This window comes from Ascidiella aspersa, chromosome 9 (assembly GCF_963924565.1).
Source record: "Ascidiella aspersa chromosome 9, kaAscAspe10.2, whole genome shotgun sequence".
Lineage (NCBI taxonomy): Eukaryota > Metazoa > Chordata > Ascidiacea > Phlebobranchia > Ascidiidae > Ascidiella > Ascidiella aspersa.
In genome coordinates, this window is record NC_139455.1 from 18219661 (window position 1) to 18238795 (window position 19135).

The following is a 19135-nucleotide window of genomic DNA, read 5'->3' on the forward strand; positions in this document are numbered from 1 at the left end:
AATTTTGCAAAGTTTTCTGCAATAGAGTGTACTGAGCGTGACCAACCAAACAGAAATGACGATGCGTAAAATCCCAAAGTTGCAAACGTCTGCAAATCGCCCAACTAGCATAGCGAAGTTCTTGGGTAATCAAAATATCTTCTTTAGGGCATTTAAGAAAACAATCGTTTATTTTTACCGTGTTCCACATAAAATTAATGTAAATTGGTTTGCTTGAAAACTGAAATTACCAAAAAGGTTTGATTCATGGTTGGGACTTTCCCGTTGGTTACCATGGTTTTATGAAGCTGATTCAGCTGATTTGTCTGAATAAAACTTTATTAAGTTTAAACTGGTTTTATTAACTCTTACTAAAAAAGGAAAAGTGAATAATTATTACTACTGGCTTCATTTAGATTTACTATCATAGTGGAGGTGACTGTGACACATCATATGATGGTTAACATATCACTGTATTTGGGGGACCCTTTTCTATGCATCTTTTTTGAAGAAAAGTTCCCCGGCGAAAACAAAAATATTTTTAAGGAAAGGTAATGAAAAATGTGGATAAAGTGTCGTGGGTGTGGGGTCTGATAAAAAAATCGTCTGAGCCCTTTTGAACCAGTAATAATACGCTTGTTATTATAAATATTAAAAAAACATTTCACATTCTTTTGCAATAACAAACAGCATTTTCTTCAAAAAATTTTCGATGTAAATAATTCTTATTATTACTTTTAGTTTAGTTAATATGTAAATAGTAATTTATAACACCAATCTTAAAACAGATGGTCACAAATGTGCATTTTCTTATTATAAGTTTATTTTACTCTACAACACCCCCATTTTAAAATTATTTTGCAGTAATTTTTAAAAAAAATACATTTCTTTAATTTGTTAAGTTTCAGATAAGACACTCCTTCTTTGTAATAATGTTTATTCAAATTTAAATTTTATGTGCTTTTTAATTTATTAGGCCTTATAAAATTGTCTGCAAGGTAAAAAAATTACCAAGGTAAACTACTGTGCACTGCAACACATCTTTTCATCCCTCTAAACTTAAAAAGTTTACCTGAAACAATTGAAAAACTTGGCTTAAAACAATTTACCATAATAAACCCAATAATTAATTCAATAATTACTACTATAGTACAACTGTTTAAAAATAATAATTTGTCATATAACAAATCCTTTTTGAAACAGCATTTCAGTGTAGTTTTTAACCAGCTTCTCTTAAAAAAGTATTTTTATCTTAGAAACACAAGAACAGTGTCACATTGGGTGACTGTTTTAGTACCGGTAGTCATTAGAAGTTTAAATGCAAGCGTATTGATTATAACCACTTAAAATGTATGTTGCCAGAAGTTTGAAGTTTCATGATTTATTTGAGGCTCCTTTATAATTATGATCAAATTCGAGTGTGGTTTTTCCATTTGACATAAGTCGTTAAAATACTAAAAAATTAACAACAGTGTGACACTCTTGGTCATAGGTATTTTATATTGTTTTTTCCTGAACCAAATAAAGTTTGGAGTCGTAATTTCAGCTAATGCACACTGCAAGATGAGTAGCACTTTGTCTTACACTGTAACAGCACACAATGCCATAAACCGGGATCATTCCATGTGCGGACTTCAGCTATGCCAACACCCTGCATGCTGGAACTCTGTAAGGAAAAACATCATGGAAGCAAGGAAGGTTTCACTAGATTCAAAGCACAGTGCATCAAGAGACAGGTGGAGAATATTTTACAAACAAAAAATTTAAAGTCTAAAACATTGCTAGGACTTTCTTTCTAAAACATATCGGATAGCTTAAGTCTCAATGATTTTACTTTATTTGTTAGCTTTATTTCATTTTATCACATTTCTGTTTTTGTTATATTGAATTATGTTTTGTTATATTGAATTTATACAAAGTTAATGATGGTTGCCAGGTGCAAATGTAACTGTTTATTTGTTGTTACAGGAATATGTCAACACAAAAATCATCCAACCAAAGTCCAAAGGAACTATCAGAAACAGGTAAAAAGTTCAACATGCCTTAGACATTTTTCCATAGCCTACAAATGATAGTTCTATTCAATAACTTGCCTTTTTCTGTTGAAGACGGCTTGCCCTGTCTCTCAATCTTAAACCTTGCCGAAGATATTGCAAGTCGGAAATCTACCACCAATGCAAGTTGGAAATCACAATCAGAAACAACATCACTTCCTCTCCATGACCTGACAAAAATTCAATGGCTTCCCCTTGGAAGGTATCATCTTCTTGTATATTACATTCTTTACAATTTAAAAACACTACTGGCTAGTAAACTGGGTGCCTCTGGACTTGGTCGTAACTTAATCATAGTTAATCAGTTTTTTGTGTGAAGGTAGTAAGTCCTTTACTTTAATATTCATTTTTCTTAAGTATTTGTCATTGTATGGTATCAAATAAATACAAGAGTAGCCACAAAAACCTGTTAAAACTTGCCAGAGATTCCTTAGCTGAAATGATGCAGGCACCAACCAACACCCCACAACACAGCGCTCACGGTTTCAACGACACCAAACTGTGGTATCCCCATCACACTGATTCCAATGTGAGCTCAGTAAAACAGGGGCCACAGCCTGTTACCCCTCACCACTCGCCCCTGTCATGTGCCAAAGTCAGCATGACAATGCCTCCTCCAAGTGCAATGAGGAAGAAGGTTTACCTTTGGGCCTCCTATCAAAAATCGAGGTTTTATTGTTTTATTTCATGTTTTTTTTTCAGTTTAGTGATATTAGCTCAATGATGCTTAAGTTTGATCTATCTGTAGTTTTCTCAGCTTTAAACATTCATAAAAATTGTTGTACAATATCATTCAATAGGAACTAGACTTTTTTAGACAATTATAACCTAAACTATTATGGTGAAACACATTTGTTTGTAAAAAAATTATTTTTTATTTTTTTATAATCCGTGATAATTATCTCCCCTGCAAAAGTAAAGGTGTAATAAAAATTCTTACAAGAAATAAGATCATTCAACTGTTTGTCGTTGAAAGTGTATTTTGATTAAGGCCATTAAAAACTACCTTTATACTTAAAATAATTTGTACGAAGCACATTAAAATACTTTCTGATATACTAAGTTGTGAAACTTGCATTAAAAATAGTTCCAGGGTATATACAGATGTATCAATAAATTCTATATGCATAAATAGAAAAAAAAATGCATTTACCTAGTTAATATAGTCAAGATATATGGGGACTGGCCTCATGCGCAGTTTGTAAAAAGATATGCGAGGCTGGGACCTGCCCATAGGTCTAGGTTCCCTGATTTAAGCCAATATTCTCACTTTAAACAATGTTTTTTGAATTAAAAGTAACATATGTTCTTACCACTAAAATACAAGCCCAAAAAAAATTATATTTACATATTTTGGCTAATTTGATTTCAATTCATGTTTTTTTAAAACCGTTGATATGTCTATTGGTTTTAGATCAAGCTCTGAAATTCAGGAACTTCCACTGAAATTAAGAAGTGGATTGAAAAGGTATTCTATTCACCTGTCAATATATAATACTCAATAATTGTATATGTGTTGGTAAAATTTGATGATGTAAGATATAGTTTAAAGTTTTAAAGCATTGTAATTTCTACACTTTCTTTCTTTCTTTCTTTGTAATGATAACATGCTGTGTATTTTTAGTAAAAGCACTGCATCGTTGAACACTTCCCGACTCATACTTCCTACAAATGTAAACTTTGATCAAGCCAACGAACTCAAGGGAAAGAAGTATAAAAAGACACTGCAACAATCCAGAGTTAGGTACCCAAACATTTGACATACATTGTATTTTTTTAATTACACTCTTGGTTTAAATATAACTGATATTTCGGAGCCAGTTTGTAAATATGGCATGTAATCTTTGTTGCAGTAATACTTTTAAAATTAAAACAATATTTGTTATTTTAGCAGAGCTGACACTCATTCTGTCTTGGTATCACGTTACATCGAACTAGCAAGACAGGAGGCTCGGTTAGGTTCATCAGATGCAAACGGCGTAAAACAATTTTCTGCCCAATTATTTGGTTTAAAGAACCATGATACTCATCAACAACACTATACATCTGAGACAGGTTTCCAAATCTAAATAACCAAAATATATTCCTAAATTGCATAAAATTATTATTCATAGTCTTTATTTATTAAAAAGATGGTACCACACCCATAAAACATTCAAAAAGTTTTCTATGCATATGGGTCCCAAACATAAAAACATTTATACTTTATTAAAAAACTTAACATGTTATGTTTAAAGCTAAAATATCACATTTATTAGCTTGTAAATAACACCCAAAAAACATTTATTTATTATTTATGTTGAAAGTTATAAAATATTTTTCTGAGTAATACAACGACCTCTGTTAAAGTCTACCCCAACGGTTCTTAAACTGGGGGGACATGCCCCTAATGTTTATCAAGGGGGCACCAAAACTTTCTAAAAAAAATTTTCTTTAAACTCAATTAAAAAGTTGTACAAATATCATATTTAAAACTATTTTTTTGCAGTAACTATGCACACATTATTTTATGCCAATCACTTACTCCATTTTCCTTAGTGATACAAATCTTGTTTTCCTGTTTCTTATATTCAGTTACAGTGACCTGATTATGGCAGGATACTTATTATACACAGTGTACCATGCAAACAATGTTTGTGCTTTGCACGACAAAGCCAATATGCACTCTATGGCATGTTGCGCCTTGTGATTCACATTAACTCTCCAATGGCAACTTCTGCCCAATTAATAAATTGCTTTATGTGTCCATCTGTGTTTAGCGCCTGAGTTTATTCGAAAATAGTATGTTTTTTAAAGATTAGTTAAGTTATGATTTTACATTATGCTAACTGACTTCTTCTGTGAATATTGACATATTATTTATCCAAAGATGCAACTAACATAGACAGAAGTACTTTATTGTAAATACACTCAAAAACAAAAGCTTTTTATCGCTTGCTATTCAGCTCGTTGGGCCCACAATATTTGCAGCTACAGATGGTGGCCATTCTCATTTGCCTTTTGAGGCATTTTTTTATCTGATTTTTTTTTTTTAACTGCGAAATAACAAACAAATTAATATACTATTGAAGCCCAAATACATAATTACATTGCCAAATTAATGTTTCGAGAAATAAAACCACAATTATTTAACTCTTTTACATAATTTGACAGTTTTGCCCTATCTATGCAATGTTTCTATAATTCTAAAAAAATTCCTGTATGAAACATCATTTTACTTTGAAAGTAACAGTGAAAGTACATTAATTTTTTGATTATAAAACTTGACCTTTTTGACTGTTTTTGTAATAAATTATCATCTATCTATACGCATTTTTCTTTTACAGCAAAATGTGTCAATATATATTATTATTTTAAATTCTGTCAGGTCGATTTGTACCAAGCACAAATATTGGAGAAAACATCTTAAGCAATAACCCCACACCTGCTGCAAATCAGGTAAAACTTAACAATAGTAAAATAGTTGCAACATATATTGCAAAATTATGTATATTTATATTAAATACCATAATCTAATCAGGGTTGTCCAATACTGGCAACATGGTTACAGTATTATTTTAAAATAGTTAGCTGGCTATACACAATAGGCTAGAAATAGTAAGCCTTCTTTATTGTGTATTGGTCACAAGTGTATTGGTCACACAAGACCGTAAATGTAGAAAACGCAAAAAATGGGCCATGCATTTAATGACATGTCAATTGAATGCAAAACGTTGCTGCTGTATCCTTGCTACAAGTGTGATTGTATTTTGACTGCATGAGACAGGGGTGGAAGTTTGTTTACATAATGTACACGCTGAAATGTGTACACATTATTGAAACAGAAGGGCAGCATGAAGAAAAATTAAATACCTAATTTTATTAAACTTGCCCTTAACTGTATAAACATCAGGTAATGGTACCGTTGTTAAGTGTACGCTTAGTTTGCTTATTTTAGTTTCTAAGAATGTTTCTTTTTATTTGGAAACTTCAAATGATGAGTAAAAACATATAACACTCATTTAGTTATTATCCTACTAAGTTCTTTAGGGAAAAAATGATACCAATGTATTCTGTCATGTAATAGCAATGGGTCGATTGTTTGTGCCTGGTAATAAAGTAATTTTTTTAGTTGAAAATACATCTTGGGCCCTACAAAAATCCTGGGTCAGCCCAGATTGTAACTCTGTGTATATGTATAAAAAGAAATGAACATTTAGGCCTGTTTACACTTTAAAATAATATGTATATATCTTTGGACATGCTAATATAGAGAATGATTCAGTCTGCTTCAGCATTTGAAGCCAAGCTAATGTAGGCCTATTAGCACCCCTTAATCATGTTAAATAGCCCTTTAGATTGCGTAGCAGTAGTTTAAACATTAGTGCCTTAAAACAAAGATTTGGTGAAACATTTATTATTTTACTGAAACAATTATATTAGTATTCTAGAGATACAAGTGGGTCACTTTTTGACCCGCAGATCAGTGGTTTGCCATCCCTACCATAAGCTATATGATAAAATGTGTTTAATACTTGTGGTAAAATGTGTTTTATACTTGTTAAACATAATAAAATGTGTGTAATATTTAACATTCTAAAGAATTCTATACAATATTTTTCACAATTTTTTATCCAAGGCTGGTTTAAGAAGTACTTTATTCTCAAACAACAAAAGTGGTCATGAATCAAGGTATGTACCTATTCATGTCTCAATTAAAGGATATTGTTTCAAGATTTGTTAAGGGCACAAAGTGGTACACAACAATCTTTCAGTATTATGTGGGGTTAAGAATGATAATCCAATTTATATTTTTCTCTTTAACCTTAAATCAACATATAATTCAGACTCTGCGGTTAGCTCTTTGGGACGATTTTTTTATGTAATTTTTTACTTCAAATTTTGGCAAACTGTTTTCTCTTTTGTGGTTCTTCCTACCAGGTGGTATAAAACGAAACTAAAACACCTTTAGGTGGTATGAGGCCCGAATATTTACCACTGCTTTATATCAGAATAACAACCACTGCTTTATATCATTATGTTATTATGTTAAATATCAGTTGTTACTTTTAATTTAGGGGAAGGTGTTCAAATTCTCCAAACAAAAGCTACAATTACAACTCCCGAATGTCTGATCAAATCAAGACCAATGAATTTGCACAACAGGTTCAGACTAAAGGTAAAAGAAAAAAAAATGGACATTTATATTTTAATATCATACTCGTTTTAAAACAGATCTGGTTATGAGTCAAATATTCCTCCACTAAGGAGTGGTCTGGAAATAAAAGCGTTATACAATCTCAATGGTTTATTCCTATATCATTGTTGCTTTCTCTAGTTACTTATTCTGTCTTGGTTGTTGTCACAGACCTACTTGCAAGTGGGACTGGGCTAGTTTCAACCATAACTGGTTACAATGCCTTGCCCTCTTCTCCCCCAAAGCCATTTCACTATTCAACAACACCAACCGATTTGCATCTATGTGAGTATATATACACTTCTAGGATCAACGCCCAATGTAGAAAAACACTATTAATATACTTTTTTTTAATTAGGGTATATCCACATTTATTTGAACTGATATTTGTTTGAAAATTTAAAAAAATGTAGCAAACAGGTAACAGACTTTAGACTTAAGCACTGTTTGCACTTTTAGTAATTTTAAATCATATTCGACTTTCTGTTTTGAGGCACACATAATTATGTTACTTGACTTCTGTCTTATCTGAGTGTAATTTTTCTGGTTGTTTCAACAAGTAAGCTTGTTTAATGTTGTTAATAATACAAAAATAACAAGGATTGAATAGCTTTAAATGTTTATTTTCCTTGAAATAGAATCTGGCTTTGTATATATAAAATGGATTAGGGGCTTGGGTTAGCCTTATAATTTTACTAAAATTATTTCTAAGGTAACTTTTAAGGACAAAGATAATAGATTTTTAATTTCCAGAATAAAATAGTATGGCTAAAAATTTTAATAAATGCAAGTAAAAATAGATAGTTTAATTGTTCTGATAACTGTGTACTGTTTAGTGCTTATGCTGTAAAACGTTTATCTGAAGGTCCAATAACCACCCCTGCCCCTGTTGATACGCTTACTGAGAGAGATTCGCAGTATGATGATATGATCGGGGGTTCAACAGTTCTTGTTCACCCATCAGTTCCAGGTACCCTTTCTTCATGGGGACAACCGATGTCAAAAGGGTCAAACTCTGTCCCTAAAAAGTGAGTTTTTACAAACCACTCCTATTTAAAGAATGATGCACATTACTATTTTTTTTGATTTACTTTAAAGATTTTTTATGTTCACAATTTAAGCTATGCCTAAAACTTATTTATTGTGTACTTTAAGAACTGAAGCAGGGACCAATGATGATGATGAAGTGTCCGAACCATGGCCACAAATTCCAACACAGGTAAACTTCATTTGAAAGATAATTTAACCTCTGGTTGATTTTCTATTTTGTGGCATTTGCGCTTACGTAAGGCTTTCAACACTCAAATCATAGAACACACTCATTAGCAAAGTAAGTCTAAACCAATGATGGCACCATTTTTCTTCTTTTTAAACATGCAGCTTTACTAAAAGCAATCAACACTTCCAAGATATCCAACCTAATTTAACTTATTTAAAAAAAAATCTCAATTTAATTTTTGCAATCTTTCTAAATCAACAATGTTTTATATTTTATCCATTTAAATCATTATAGTGCGGGTTAAATATCTAAGATTTTTACAGGTGACCAATAGCAGTACAGTTGAAAAACTCGATCTTGGCAATTTGTCAACTTCTTCGAAAACTTCTGCAAGCATAAACAATACTAAGTTGCCATCCCCAAGATCTGTTCATACTATATCAAGTTCAAAGGTAAATGCAAAAAAAAAACTAGAATGGGGTTGCATTTATTTCGAACCAAGTTACCACATGAACTTATAATACAACTAATATGCACCCGACCTAGTGCTAAGGGTACAACAGTCCAGGGGCTTTCATAACATTTAATTTACTGCACTTCTGTAATTTTTAACATAGCAAATCATCAGGAATAGAGAATTTTGTCTCTAATCTGACAAATGGGCTTACTTCTAAATAACATTTAATACAGTTTTAAAAACTTAGAGTTTGCATGTTTACATAGCAACCTGTTTAAAACTATGAATGGATGCCTGTTAAAAAAAAATTAAAATATGACCACTGTTATTGATGTCAACAGCCAAGTGTACGAGAAGATGTAACAAAAGCTGATGCATCACCAGCTCCACCCCCGCCCTCACCAGAAGTGCCCCTTCGATTGACCCCCTTGCGCAAAAAACGCCATCCATCCTGAACAACTTTCTTTGCCTTGTTAATAAAAATTATTGTTTTCAAGCAATATTGATCATCTTGCATTTGTTCATTCTATCACTTTGGAATATGTTTAGAGTGAATACATATTGTGACTTTAGGTAGATGTACAAGGTATTGTCACGGAAAAACAAAATTTTTAGCCCACTATGACAATTAATAGGTTCTGATTTCTAGGTGCTCTAAAATTGTTTTTTTTGTTTTCTAGTATATTGGTTTATTAAAATACCACAAATCAGAGAGGTGATGAAGACTAATAAATATTTTGTGCAAAAAATCATGAAATTTAATACTACATGATTAATATAAATCCTGTTGCATTGTGAAATGTGCATTAACTTTATTCTTGTTACATCTGTGTAGTATTTTTAGCAAAAAACTAAACTCGTGTTTATTCATGTTACACAAAAATGATATTCATATTATTTTGCTAACTGCTATGACCAGCATTTTCAGTTCTGGTTTAAATTTTTTAACTCTTCCTGTTTGAAAAGGTCAGTCATCATGTGTTGAACAAATTTTTATTCAACACATAGAATACAAGAGGAAAATACAAGTTGGTATACGACTGAACACAGATATTTGAGAATCTATGGCAACGACAGTAACAATTAAATAAAACTGATGTGTTCCAAACAATCAGATTAAACCAATGGAATGCAGGGGTAATTTATGCTTTGAACAGGGACTTTTGTAAGGCTTTACAGTTAAACAAATGCGATTATTAGAAGCTCCAGTTTGGAGTTTTTGCAACATTTTAAATCCATCTATGGACATTAGAATATGGGTATTTATTGCCAAGCCAGCTTTCTAATCTTTGTTTTTTTTGGGCTAATTTTTTGTTAACTAATTTAAAGTTTGCACTTTTGTTTAGGTCAACTTTTAAGTGAAATAAATGTGTTTTATATTAACAATCTGTAAAAGACATAAATAGACGAATGTTATAAAAAAAATATATACTACCCATAAAATCCTGTCAAATTACACAAAAGCTATGAAAAATCACAAAAACGATTTTTTAAGTAAATAAAGGTATTGTAACCATCAGTTTCCAAAAGGATCAATGTCCGTTTGCATGGTTACAAACAGTACAAAAAGTACACGTACATTAAATTTTTCTGTACAATTTAAAAGATAAATGTCTGACCAGTTTTACATTTAAATATTTGTAATTTATGTAGAAAAATGAAACATCATAGTTGTTATTACAGTTTGATGTGATTACATGTATGTATTTGAATAATAGTAAACTGAATGCATCCATGAAATGCTATAAATGGTGGCGCTTCAAACACACACAAAATCATATGAAGGTGTATTTATGCGACACAGGCCCGCCGAAAAATGAAGACAAATTGCACTGAAGCTCACAAATTTCACGAGAGCCAAGACTACAGCCATTTTTTTATCCTATTTTTAACAATTTTTTTCTTTACTATTACTACAAGTGCGAGAAAAGCCACATCATACCAAAGCTTTAGAAAGCTTCAATACATATATATGTACACAAATGTTTGTAGCAACCAATAAAGCAAAAATCAAGATATCTATAATTTGCATGCTCTCTTTGTTAAATCTGAACAAAGCTGACAAAAAGCGCTAGGTGTAAAGATATTTCTTCAATCAAAAAAAAAATTAAAATATGTTTGGAGCAAAGTGCATTTACATATATACTATATGGAATAAGATTTCTTATATGTTTCTATCATACCATTTCGGCAAAGTTTAGACCATGATTGATATTATTATTAGGCAAAAGAAAACTTAAAAACACATTTTCAGCATTGAATCATAACGAATTATTGGATTTGTTGTTTTTGTTTTTTGCATTAGCAAACAAAAATATTGAAATTTCACCAGGATTTTGTCAAGAGACAAACGCGCTTCAGTGACAACATTTACCGGTTGATCCACCGGCCGCATCTTGGTTTAGATTTTGTACTTCGGGTCCAGGACGATTGGGTCCGCCATCGTTTTTGGGCAATTTTTCAGCTTCAAAACGCAAAGGTTTGGTCATGAATTATATTTTTAAACATTTTTTTTAAACAATACATTTTATCATTGTCTAAAGCAGTGATTCTCCACGCGGCTCTCAGAGCCGCATGCGGCTCTCCACTGTACATGTTGCGGCTCTCACTAACGGAGTGAAAAATTAGTTAGCAGTAGCAGAACTGCAACAAAGGAAGTAAGAGGAATCAAGAATTAATGAATTTGATCAGCAAGGATCCCGAGTACGAAGTACTAATGTTACCGAGTACTTCCGTCCGGCTCTTTAAAATAATTTTGTGGTTTGTTACGTCACAATATATTTAGTCCTGATCGCCAAGCTATGGCAATAGGCAAAGCTATGGCAAACACTGTTAATTAGTTAGCCTAGGCTAGCGTGATGTATATTTGTTGTTTTCTTGTTGCTATTTTAATGTTTTTTAATTATATGCCTAGTGTTTTTTTTATGCGGCTCCTTGCAAATCTTAGGTTTGAAATGCGGCTCTGGCTCTAAAAAAGGTTGAGAATCACTGGTCTAAAGTTTAGACCGGGTTTGGCAATTTTTTCTGCTAACGACCAGTTAAGTCAGGCAATATTTAGCACACTCTAATGCAGGGGTGGGCAATTATTTTTAACCGCGGGACGCATGAGAATCTTAAAATGCTGTGGTGGGCCGGATCAAAAATAGAATCTCAAATACATAAAAAATATGACGTCATACTCGGACACTATAAAACAAATAAGCGAAAGAACTTGTTATTACGTTAGGAGTGAAAATAAATAGAAAAATAGTGTGACTATGAACTATTTGTTTTAAAATGCAAACTTTAATTTAGACATAGAGGGTGACGTCACACATTTTGCACAGATAAAAAATGTAGACTACTTAATGGATTGGCGTTGATTAAATTGTTGGGCTTATGACCAAAAATCAGGCTTCAAGTTACAGATGTGTTCCTTGCGGTACAATGGCCATATTGCCAGATGTTACCCATGTCTGCTCTAGGGTTTGCTCAAAGACTATGTAATGTGATTACTCAAGTTTATTTTCCTAACCAAACAAACACAACTATCAAAGTTGACCAAACAATGAAAAGGCAAACTGTAGTACTTTATCCTTACAACAGTCACTTACCAATAGCTAAAAAGATATCATTGACATGCATTGCTGTTTTGGCAGAAGTCTCCATAAACAGAAGTCCATTTTCTTCGGAATATGCTGCTGCCTCCTGCAAATACACATCATATCTATTAGCTTTTTTATATATACTTTTAAGGCTATAACTTAATAGTGGTGTTGTATTGAAAACAGTAAAACCAAGAGTTGTTTTCACAGCATATCACATCTGCAAACTGAAAGTTGTCAGACTTGTGAAGCATGTGATTTTAGTATTCCGCTGCAGACACCAAAACCACTGAGCCATATAATGCCAATACTGCCCAAGGCCAGTGATTATCTTTAAACTTTGACACGATTACTGGCCACTGCCCTGACTGACTGCCCTACCACAGCTAACTTCATATTGATTATTTGTTTTTCGAAGCTGCCAGGCACACAATAAGGACTATACAAGAATTGCATGAATTATGACATTGCCTCCTAACATAAAGCTATATATAGAATCCATTCTCAATTGACATGTTGGTAATGTATAACAACATGTATTCTTGTTGAACTACTGTTTTCTATAATTACTCATGCATTTGAAATCATGTTAAATTTATCTTGCATACAGTCTAACCTGTAATTCTTGATTAATTAAATGTTACTTTCTAAGCACTTTGACACAAGCATGTGAAAAAAATTATATTCCAAATAGGTGTGAAAAAGCGCATATGGGTTCCTGGCTTTTAAAGAAGTCTGTGTTATGTTAAACATGTTGTTTTCAGTTATATTCAACTTTGAAACCCCACCAAGTCAACCTAACTATCATATTACAAAATCTGTACTGCATATAAAAACTTGTAATATGAAAACCACGCTAATGAGTAAAATATCTGAATGTTTTTTACTATTTTAGAAACGATTATAGACCATCTTTATACATATAAAACTGAGAAAAGAGTGTTATAAAATACAGTGTTTGTTCTAACCAATAACAATTTAGTTTTTCTCAGATACAGTTTAGCAACAAGATTATGAATTTTGAATAATTAATTATTATTAAACATGACAGGAAAGATTTCAAATAAATCTGACATAATGCTAACGTGTCATGCGGTTACTAATTTATTAATAACACAAGTAATACAACGGTTATGGATTCTAACTAAAACAAATATAATAATGCAGTACAAAAAAAAAATATAAATTCCACCCAAAATTATTTAATTTTGCCTAGCTACAGTTTATTTTTTAATAGTAATACAAGGCAAAATGCCCAATGTTACACAGGTTAAATCTAGGGTATTTACTAATAACAATCCTGTGCCACCTTTTGGTAAATATCAAACGCATATTGCCTGTGACAAACCATTCTCAGGTATCGTTTAAAAAAGTGTAAAATTCCATCCAGCTGTGGCCTCTTATTAACTATTAAATATTATGCTGTACCATCCTGTATTAATTTTCTAAAACAGTGTGTTAAAGCCAAACATTTTTTCATGTTTCAGTATTTAAGCCTTGGTTAAAAAAATTCAGACAAATATTGATTGGTAGTTGGTAGTGTTGCATTACCTCATGGTCGACCATTCGTTTATTGGACAAGTCAGCCTTGTTGCCAGCAAGGGCGATTACAATGCTGGGACTTGCTTGTCGCTGGAGTTCTTTAACCCACGTCTTAGCTCGTGCAAAGGTGTCCTGAAACACAGTACAAAACAATAGTAAAGTACAAAAAACATATTACGTAAGTTCTTTCCTTATCAGGGGACATAGTTTCAGTTTTAACAAACTAAAACATACCATTTTGTATGACATACAGTCAAAGCAACTTTATTGTCAGCTAGAATTCTTGAGTTTTGTTCATAAGCACTTAACACTATATCTCACAGTACTGAACAACTAAAAATAATTCAGTCTTTTTCATTAAAAAACTCCCCAAGCTGGTTCTTTTTAAATCAAAAATGAGTGATGTTCAAACTTCAGGCAAACAAAATAATTTCCTGTTGATTGCCAGACTTAGGTGGTTACCAAGTTTGTTTAAGACTGATAAACTTTTTATAGAATTGGAAGGTATAAAAGTATTTTGTGTATGATTAAATTCATTCATCAGACCAGCGTGGTCCAACTTCTTTTCATCGCGGGCCAAAAATTTTTTTTCAAATAGCGATTCAGGCTTATTGCTGGCAAATTATACATAGCCCATGGCAGTGATTCTTAACCTTTTTTCAGCCGCGCCCCACTTTGATAATTTTCATAGGCCTTTCGCCCCCCCCCCCCACGCCGCTACGAAAATCAATTCAGCATTTTCAATTAAATATCACTAAGACAACTTGAAAATAGTAAAGTTTGTTGTCGATCGCGCAAAGCGCGAAATAAATTGAGTTTAATTGGTTGAATTGACGCTAAACTGTAAATTCAGGAGGGTTTTCACATTGATTTAAACAGTACGTTATCTTGTTTCAAAAGATGTGACGACACACAATACAACGGCCATATTGCAAAAACATTATAGATTCACGCAAAAAAGTTTGATTTCCCCTGTTGCAAGCCTGTTGTCATATATAAAATATGGATTAAAAATAGTTTGAACGGGAGATGACTTTCATCGTTTATCTATAAGTTAGAAAAAAATGTAATTAAATAGGGCCATTATACATTCGATGATATGAAAACATGCAAAGGCACTCAAAGAGACTTTGGGCTAAAACATTTCTCGCGAAGCTCGAAAATTTTTTGCAGGTTTAATGTAAAACATTGCAAAAACAGAGTTTGTAGCCTACAGCGCTGTAGGAATGGTGTAAAACCCAAACGAAACAATTAAAATCTTTGCAAAAAATTTAAAAATTAACTTGGAGCTTGTGTGCCCCTAAGAATTGCTTGGCGCCTCCCTAGGGGGGCGCCCCCAGAAGCGCTGGCATATGGCTTATATACTAACTTAACTTGATTTAAATATTTTTAACAAATGGCTTGACTTGGCCATTGAGTCGAATGGGTTGAAATTAAGTGTTTTCATCTAACATGTTATTATAAAATTAAGTACTGGTTCATTACACTTATTTCCAATTTACCTTCACATAAAAAAGCAGATGTTTTTTTAGTAAAATAATTTTCAAAGTTCAGCCATTGTACCAGGTGGTTTACTGACTGTGACATTCAACATTTTATAAGAAAAAAATCCGCAATTTTTCTAATTTCCAATTTTTCCAATCAACACTCAAATTAACGTCTTACTTAATTGTTTCCGAGGGGCTAGATCACAGAAGTTATTAAACACATATGTTTGTGTGTGTCTTTCATTAATTGTTTGGACTTTTACAATGTTTTAAATGCTTGTTTATTGTGTTTTTAGTAGTTGCACAAGTGTGAATTGTCTTTGGAATTTATCATAAGGCATCGCCAATCAACCAATAGAATCCAATTGATCCAACAACACCAAACTTTTCAATACACAAATAAATTCACAAAGATTCAAAGACTTGGTGATAATCCTGCAATATTTAAGGGTGCTGGTAAAACTAGATTTTTTTTATTGAGTGCAATGCAACACTTAAACTTAAGACAAATTCTGTCTGTTTCATAAAACGTTGATAATGATAAATATTCCGCATGTAACCTTGTTGGTGAGTGGCTTAAAATTGACCTGAACCACCTAGTAGTGTATTATAGAGATAGACCGATATATCTGTTTACCGATGATATCGGCCGATAATTGGCTTCTACCGATATATCGGTATCGATAAATGTAGGCCGATATTTTAGTACAAGAATACGATAAAAATTTTCCTGTAGAACAAACAACTTACCCATTTTTCGATCAAACAAATTTTGGTTTTAGCATCACGCCAAGTTAATATGCAAAATAATAGTTTAATAATTAATAAAAGGTATATAAACTAAAACGGTATTTGGATTTTTCTTTTTTAATTTAAGTTTTGAACATTTCCCGGGTAAATAAAAAAATTAGTATCCGTTGATCAGGTATTGTATTGGTCCTAAAAAGTCATATCAGTCGATCCCTAGTGTTTTTTACACCCTGAATTTCTAGTCATGCGTCAAAACGCCCTGGAATTTTGACATGCAAGGAAAACTATAAAGACAACACAAAACATGCCCTCAGGAACACAGTTTAGGTTAATTAACATTGTGCAATACTTTCCTAAATTAAGGCGTGGGAAGGTAACATCTGCAAAAGTATTGCACTGCCTCCAAATATATAAACCAAAGCACTGAAATGATATGATTTCATTTAGTAATGAACAATTTGTTCTGGCAAAATTATAGGAGACACAAGCATTGTTCTATTTATAACATGCGGAAGCGCAGAAATGGTTTTCCAAGAGCTTCGTTGAAAAAAAAAACGCCTTGAAATACACATTGGTCAGCTAGTCCAATAATATTTAATTAACAATATAACTAACAACCAAACGAAAGGTATCAAAATTGACAAGTAATTCATTGTGCGACGGCATGGCGTCATACTACTTGCTTGCATACAAAGCAAGCAGTCTAAATGTTTTGGCACCATGAGGGGCATAAGCATTTAAATGAGTAGCAACCTCCTGTATCTCAACATTGTATTTAAAAAAAATTGTAGCCGTTACAATTACTAATTACCAATAAATGCAATTATATAAATCATTGGCGTTATAACCAGTTTAGGCAGTGCTCAGTCACACATCTATTAGCATAGTAACTTAATTGCAAGAATGCTATCCTTGATAACAAATTATATCTGGGCATAAGTTGACAATAACTGAATAATTTGGGTTAAAGTGTCTATTTAAAGTGAGAATGATATTTTTAATTCATTTTTCTTTATTTTAGGAAAAAAAACATAACATTAGTCCAGAATGCTTGTTGGCTGGGCTGCTGAGTCGGTTAAAAATGTCGCGAGTCGAAATGCGCATTTCGTTAAGTCTAGAGTCAGGCTCCGACTCTACAGTCTGTATTTCACTTATTTAAATTATACAAATTGGATGGATATTGGATATACAGCAATCCACTCATGGGGGTATAGACATGCTGGTATGCCTAGTTACTATTACAGCTTGTGGCCTTAACAGTTTTAAAATATGGTATGCCCATGTCAGGCTTGGGACTCAATAAGTCTTACATAATCATACTCAAGGCCCAGAGTCTGACTCCAACAAAACGAACCAACTCTGACAAGTCTTAACAAGTCGCGTTCTGACTCCGTCACCCTGCTTGTGAGTCGTAATAACTTTTAGCTACTTGATTCCAACAACCCGCAGTAGAACTTTCACAATCCCTACTAATGAAAGTTAATATAGTGCATGGTTGTTGAAAAGCAAAAAAAAACAAGTGTTTGACTAAACAACAACATAATATTTGGTAAACTGATATAAATTCGTAAAGCACACCTGATTTGTTATATCGTACACAACAATAGCTGCTTGTGCTCCTCTATAGTACATCGGTGCGAGGCTGTGATATCTTTCCTGGCCTGCTGTGTCCCAGATTTCAAACTTAACAGTGGTATCTTGCAAGCAAACGGTTTGAGTGAGGAAGGCCGCTGTAAAGTGCAAAACAAGTAGTTATTATTTGACGAAAATATTAAGATAACATAGAATAAGATAATTATGAGCTTTGTGTAAAACACTCAACCCTGGTGTAATTTGTTTGACAAATTGTTAAAATAGATTTATCATCTACTGAATATAATGTAAATATCAAACATATTTTATAATGTCAATTTACTTGACCTATTTGCCTTAGCGTTCAATATTCTTTATTAAAGATATGTGCATAGTTTACATAAAATTAATCATTTTATTAAATAAAAGCTAATAAAACATAAAATAGTTTAAATAACATTAAACTAATGATTTATCAGATAAATTTTAACACATTTAAAACATACCACAAAGTTTTTACCATAATTCAAAAATATAGTGCTTTAAAATCAAAGTTCATGTTTTAAATAATTGGGCAATTTTTGACTTTGTTAGAGTTGTATAATGTATAAAAGCTGTCATGCCCACAATAAACGAGCAAAGGTAAAAAAGGCAGCATTGCACAGTTACCTCCGATTGTGGATTCTTGATATTCGTGAAATTGTCCTTTGACAAACCTTAATACCAAACTACTTTTGCCAACTGCTGATTCACCAAGCAGGACCAACTTAAATTGGCATATCTTTCCTTGCGCTGCATTTGCCGTTCGTTGAGCTGACATTTTTCTTTTTGTTAGGGAAGTTTATATACAGAACTTTGAAATAAATTGAACAATATAAAACAAAAAGTCTGCGATTATATTTAATGCTAAAATTAAAAAGAAATTCTTAATAATAAGTAAAAAAAGCATTCAAAAAGTGAATTAATTATATAGTCCACTCATAAATGTAAAAATATAAACACTTAGCTGTAAATTTTAGCATTAACTTAAGTACATTAACTTTTCGATAAATTTTAGGCTGCCTAAACATCTTCCTTGCAAAGTTTTCAATCTGGGTGAATAAAAGTAGGCATAAAATCATTTTATACAGGAATACAGGATTTTAACATCCTTATTTTTACTTTGTATAAGCGCCAACATTCTATATAACTTTTGAATGGGTGGCTTTGAGAACAAGTGTCTGAGTTTACAGAACAGAGGAATTCTGCAAGGCTATTACATAACATGTCAATAAAAAATGTGCGTTACTTTAGGATTGAGAATCTTGGTGTTAAT

At 32.3% G+C, this 19135-nt stretch overlaps 2 protein-coding genes across 3 annotated transcripts; one reads left to right on the plus strand and one right to left on the minus strand.

The window, feature by feature from the left end:
- Nucleotides 1–1529: 1529 nt before the first annotated feature.
- LOC146133381 (uncharacterized) lies at nt 1530–9574 on the plus strand. 2 transcript variants are annotated; one of them, XM_083397967.1, is made up of 15 exons: nt 1530–1715; nt 1948–2003; nt 2088–2235; nt 2457–2702; nt 3448–3501; nt 3658–3777; nt 3925–4088; nt 5401–5471; nt 6652–6704; nt 7091–7191; nt 7381–7494; nt 8075–8237; nt 8365–8428; nt 8752–8880; nt 9227–9574. In XM_083397967.1, exons 1-15 carry the CDS (start codon nt 1543–1545, stop codon nt 9338–9340), a joined length of 1770 nt encoding a protein of 589 aa, XP_083254093.1. In that variant the 5' UTR covers nt 1530–1542; the 3' UTR covers nt 9341–9574. The 2 variants fall into 2 exon arrangements, with proteins under 2 accessions (XP_083254093.1, XP_083254094.1); XM_083397968.1 differs by having other exon boundaries at nt 3928–4088.
- A 297-nt stretch (nt 9575–9871) lies between these two features.
- On the minus strand, nt 9872–18744 carry LOC146133382 (ras-related protein Rab-5B-like). Its single transcript, XM_083397969.1, has 5 exons — nt 18490–18744; nt 17827–17978; nt 14021–14143; nt 12479–12572; nt 9872–11349 (listed from the first exon to the last, which is right to left on the minus strand). Exons 1-5 carry the CDS (start codon nt 18638–18640, stop codon nt 11243–11245), a joined length of 627 nt encoding a protein of 208 aa, XP_083254095.1. The 5' UTR covers nt 18641–18744; the 3' UTR covers nt 9872–11242.
- Nucleotides 18745–19135: the final 391 nt, after the last annotated feature.